The sequence below is a fragment of the Helianthus annuus genome, chromosome 16, assembly GCF_002127325.2.
Source record: "Helianthus annuus cultivar XRQ/B chromosome 16, HanXRQr2.0-SUNRISE, whole genome shotgun sequence".
NCBI lineage: Eukaryota > Viridiplantae > Streptophyta > Magnoliopsida > Asterales > Asteraceae > Helianthus > Helianthus annuus.
The window spans coordinates 47800125-47806213 of NC_035448.2; the positions used below are offsets into that span (position 1 = coordinate 47800125).

Consider the following 6089-nt stretch of genomic DNA (forward strand, 5'->3'; position numbering starts at 1 on the left):
CTACACGAAAAAGGTGCAAGTCCCCCATGATCGTCCATAACGGCTACCCTTCGTTATACACGTGCTTTATTCAAAGCGTATTCACTGGGATCCCAGCTTAGACTAAGTCCACGTCGCCCATAACCTGCGTATAAACAATAGAAACATAGAGAACAATTGTTAGTAAACATAAATAAGAATAAGGATCCTTGATCCTCAGACTTCCTACACCGTCTGCTAAGGATAAATGATCCAGACTAGGTCTCATGATACATGATCCCGACTTAATAGAACCCATGCCCTAACAATTGCCCCCAAATATGGAGGATATGATATGAATCAAACCTGTCATATTTCTGTCAGATGCGGACTAGCCGTTGCTACATGTAACTACCCGTTACAAGTTCTGACGTCATCGATGGGATAGGCTGCAACACTTATTACGCTATATAGGGTGGAGATAGGATTGAAAAACCATTTAAAGATCACATAATCCTCATTTAAATTTCCATTCCGGAAACAAATCAGTTATTCTTCTTCTCTCTTCAATCTTTTCTTTCAAAACTCTTCATCTCCCCTCTTCCGATCATGGCTAAAATGGTTACTAGATCCTCACCGGGTAAAATCCTAGATATGGATGATGTACCCCAAAGCCAAAACCTGTTGACGAATCCTTCTATGGAACTCTACAAGTTCACTGATCCTGAATCAATGGTTTATACACTTGCTTCCCACCGGGGACTATCTTCCGTCTATTTGATTCTTCAATAAAGAGCGACGTTGTATCTTCCATTTGGGTGTGCTTCCCTGCTTTACCCTTCCTTCTCGGCTATACCTATCCTTTTCCAGACCTAACCCAATGATTCTTCACTCTCACCGGCATTAGCTATAGTTAGGTAATGCCTATGCTTTGGAGGGTCTTGCATACCATTTAGTAGATTATCAACAATGAGGGAATCAATTTCAACCTGTCTGAACTTTCCTATCTTTACTCATTTGTCACCCATGGCTCCCATCGGTTCCTATTCAAAGCTGAACCCCATCAGCCTCTTCCCATCCTCAAGACCCCTCAGAATGATTCCACATGAAAGAATCAATTCTTTTTTGTGCGAAAGGGATTCTATTCCTCTAGGGGATAGTTTGCCCAAAAAGTGGATTTTGAAGGGTAGGATATAGGATCCTTAGATAACCACTGTAGAGAGTTCTATTATTATCTCTGACTTATCATTCTTTCTATGTTTGCATGTAGTGAGCAACTTTGCCTGCCTTGCTAATCTACCCGGTACGGAAGGAAGGATTGCTGCGTTTTGGGCTATCGATTCAACAATCATGACATTCAATCCAAAGGTAAAGGAGTCAGAAGAGAATACCTCCACTTCCTACATGATGTCAAGTAAGTACTTGCATATATTTATATAATGTAATTATGTATTGAACTATATTGAATGAAATAAGAAGAGTTATCTGTTCGTTTCTGGAAAAGGTGCTCCACGATCCACTAGCAAATCAGCCTCCAAGTTTGGCCTAGACGACTTTGACAACATGATCTCTCCTCTCTCCATAAAGAAGGAGTTGGCCAAGGGCCAAAGCTTGTCGAAGCCCAAGAAAGTGACCACCAGGGCTAAGGCTGGGTCTAAACGGAAGAAGCCTTCTGAGCCGGAGGAGGACAACTTTGAGGTTGAATGGAAAATTCACAAATTTGTCACCCGAGTAAGGATCCTTGATCCTCATAAGTAATCTTGAATGTAGTGAAGGATCACTGATCCTGATTTTCTTGTCTTGTGACTTGTAGAGGTTTGTCCGCCTAAAGGCTCACTGGGACAAAAGCCTTGCCCAAGCTCTGCTCTAGTTCAAGATTCAAACCTGTGAGCTTGAACATTAGTGTTATAGCTCATTGAGCGCCATTTGACTGACCCGTAACAACGAGTTTTTAGTCATGTGAACACGATAATTATGATGACGGGTTTTTCTTTTCTTAAGTCTTGGTGTTTTGTACAAGTGTATTATGATCAGAAGGATAGAGCAAGAAAATTGTGAAGAGAGATTTAGTATGTGTGATTAGAAAGTGTGATCTATTGATTCTGTGGGTGAGGTTGGAGGTTTTGTTTATGGATTTTTTGCGATCGGAATCACGTCGGAGTTATGTCTTCATCGTTCTGATGATGGTGAGGGTTAGATTGGGGGTGGGGGAGATGAAGATAAGGATGGTGGGCCCCACTTAATTAATTAAATAATAAAAAACATAGATTTCTTTAAATTTTTTAAGTTTAATATATTTAATAGTAAGGGTATTTTTGTCATTTCACACCCATTTAACTGAGAAAACTAACCACCATTCCCTTCAGGGACCATCCGAGTAACAAAAACCAAACCACAGGGAACATACCTATAATTTTCAAAAGTTGGGGACGATAGGTGTTATTTTACCAAACCACAGGGAGCATCCGAGCATTTTACTCCATTAGTTATAATTGATTTTTTTCTTTACCTTGACGAACCAAACTAATATCATCCAAACAACACTGGGTTTATGGTTTTCTTGACGTTTCGATATGAATTTCATTAAGAACGAAGTTGTATTTGCAATATAGTATTTTATTTGTATCGTAAGCTATATTGAGTGGTGGTACCATGATGAACTGAACGCATATCACCCAAACATTGGTATCGATATTCGTTTTTTTATGGTTTTTGATCGATGATATAAAACACGTGTTGATTGCTATAACAATGCTGGTATCGTACAAGTGCAATAACGAACCGAACCAACATATAATAAATACCCTTTTGGGCATGTTACGACTATACGTTTTGCATTTTTTTTCGTTTGTTATAACAAGTACATCAAAACCGAAGAGTTCTCGTCCGCCGCACAAGCGTATTTTCACCGCAACGCGCGATTACGTCTACTAGTGTATACTAAACCTTACAACCAATTTGCTTCATTCTTGTATGGGTGTTGTTAAATTACTGTTTGGTCTTCGAACGTATCAACCTTCTTTGGTCGGGGGAGCTGTCTCTGTTTTTGATGAAGGCCTCCGGGGAGCATTAGAGGATATTGTTGTTTGTGGGGGTGCCTTTTTTGGAGATCTCCAGTGGAGGCTGGCTTCTCTCCCGACCCGGTTCGGGAGGCTTAGGGATTTGTACGGCCGAGGATGCCTCTTCATATGCTTCCGTGGCTTCAAGGGCCCAATCTTGGGGTTTACAAGACCACATACTCTGAGAATGTGGTGGGGATGTTTTAGACTCCGATTACGGGAGTGCGTTGGACCTTTTGCATAGTTCTCTTCCCGACCTTGATATTGGCGGTTTCTACATTAAAGACACCGCCCCTCCTAAATCCCAGAAAATTCTGTTGAATGCCTTATATGGCGAAATTCTCAAGAGGTTTGAAGAGAAGTTTGTTTTATCCCCTCGGCAAAGAGCTGAGTTTGAATGTCTACGTGCCCCACATGCTCAGGATTTTCTGTCTGTCGCACCTATTGAAGGTTTGGGGCAACACATGTCGGCTGTGGAATACCGTGCTATCCTTAAATACCGACTGATGATTCCTTTGTTCCCAGTTGACGAGCCGTGTCCGGTATGCCTCAAAGCGTGTTTGGATTCTTTCGGCGAGCACGCGATCCACTGTAAAGAGCTAACGGGGTTTAAATATCGGCATGATTGGGTGAGAGATGTGTTATGTGATATTCTTAAGCGGGCCGGGATCTCTGCCAAAAAAGAGGCTCCAGTAAATTTCCTGACTGACCCCTTAGAGGGGAGGTCCACTTTACGCCCGGCGGACATCCTTGTGTTTGGATGGGAAGGGGGGAAAGACGCTTGTGTAGATCTAACTGGAGTCTCCCCCCTTGTCGGGCTCAAGGACAAGGGCTTTGTTGTAGGGCAAGCGGTGCTCAAGGCATAGGCAAGCAAAGTGGCAAAACATGAGAAAGTCTGCCTGGAGAATCAACATGTGTTTGTCCCGTTTGCGTTTGATACCTTTGGTGGTCTCGCTCTTGACGCTATGCGGCTTTTGAATCGGGTTTTCAAAAAGTCGTTAATAGTAATTTATCTGTCGCTAAAGGTTTCAAACTTTGTATTTAGTAGAATTGGTTTTTCTATTCAAAAGGGGGTGGCGACACAACTTGTTGCCCGACTACCTGCCATTGCTTCGTAAAAAAAAAAAAAAAAAATTACGTCGGAAATTGTTAAATAGACTGATCAAATAATAGTAACTAATATTGTACACCTAATCAATATCATTGTCTAACTTGTTCTTTCGTATTGAGAATTTATAGATTTGTTTTTGTGCAATTGTGGGGATGGGAAAATTATCTCTCTAGATAGGGTTAATTCATGTACGGATCTTAAGTATAATTATAAAAATGATACACGATCAGTCGATCAATACGTTCAAACACTGGGCATGTTCTACATGCAAGTACACGCAATTTTCAGGAAGATTTTTTTTTTATTTTATTTACTTAAACTACAATCTAGCTATATATGGGATAGTTCTAGCCTTTTAGCGTGTGGATGATGAGGTCGTATCCTTCTGTATCTTTTAGCCCGGGTCAAAGGGAGTCCAAACCGGATACCTTAACGGCTTAACGTGAATTTTTTTTTTTTTCAAAATCAAATTATTATAACTAAAATAGTTTTGATTTTTTTTCCCGGGATAATTACTAGTGCTATATATGAATGTATGATATGTAATAATATGAATTTAATCGCTATATATACAACAAAATAGTACTTATTCAAAAGACAATATCATACGTTATGCTTCCAATTTTATCGAGCAACCCAATATTGAACCTTTAACAAGTGTTTTAACTCAAAGAGAAAACGTAATATCAGAAACAAATCTGCTAAAATTTTCTGCTAACGGTTTCTTGCAAGCTATGTCAATGCAAGATAAGAACATGCACCCCCTTTAGCAACTATCCCTTTAGTATGCCCTACTCAACAACACCATTACTCAAATCTATAAATACAACATGCAATCCCTTCACAAGACTCAACACCAAAGTATCAAAAAAGCTAATCAAGATTCAATAATTATGGATATCGAGGTCGAAAACCAAGAAGCACCTCTTCTTGAAACAACACTTGCTCCTGAAGCTGTTGAGAGAAACCTAATACAAAACGCAATCAGCCAAACATTCCTAAGTACGGCTCATTTAGCCAATCTTTTGCCCACTGGCTCAGTTCTTGCTTTTCAACTCCTTTCGCCTATGTTCACAAACCAGGGTTTGTGTGACCCTATGAGCCGGGGCTTGACCATTTCATTTGTAGCTCTCTTTGGTCTTTTGTGTTTTCTGTTGAATTTCACTGATAGCTTCACGGATAGAGATGGTAATGTATGTTATGGGTTCGCTACAATACATGGGTTGTATGTCATTGATGGGAATATAACTTTACCACCCGAAGTTGCAGCTAAGTACAGATTAAGATTCGTAGATTTCATGCATGCGTTCATGTCAATCATGGTTTTTACAGCTGTGGTTCTATTTGATCAAAATGTAGTGAATTGCTTTTATCCGTCACCATCCGATGAAATCAAAGAGCTTCTTACGGCACTGCCTGTTGGATTGGGAGTCGTATTCAGTATGCTGTTTGTTCTTTTCCCTACACAACGTCATGGAATTGGGTTTCCAGTTACCACCAGTTGACTTGTTATGATCGACACTATTTGTTACAACAATTTAAACATATTCAGAAATTGGTACATCTCCATGTTTGATCTAATCAGCACCCCTAAAGGTGAAATCATGATTGTTTCTTTAGGCTTATGTGCATATATATGGTCTTTTTTTGTTATTTTCACACCTTCAACCTAGCCTGGTAAATATTGTACCCTATAATTTTTTCTAATAAATGTGATTAGTAATTTTTTTTAATGGTACATCACAACTCACAAGACATGTGTATGATACAAGAATACAAAGTGTAAACGTGAAATAGTTTTGTATTTCATAACTATAATATAGGTAAAAACATGACGAATAAATATGGTTGGTATATAGAACTTGGCAGCATTGGTGATTGCCCTCATAATTGTGATTGTATGTTCAAGTCCCCGCAAATGCAAGTTTTTTAGTATTGAACCTTAATTCATGTTCGGGTTA

The 6089-nt window shown here is 39.6% G+C and overlaps 1 protein-coding gene across 1 annotated transcript; it reads left to right on the forward strand.

Moving 5' to 3' along the window:
- The first annotated feature begins 5000 nt into the window (after nt 1-5000).
- Nucleotides 5001-5885, forward strand: LOC110917805 (protein DMP4). The gene has a single exon (XM_022162251.2). The coding sequence runs from the start codon at nt 5022-5024 to the stop codon at nt 5631-5633; it is 612 nt and encodes a 203-aa protein (XP_022017943.1). The 5' UTR covers nt 5001-5021; the 3' UTR covers nt 5634-5885.
- Nucleotides 5886-6089: the final 204 nt, after the last annotated feature.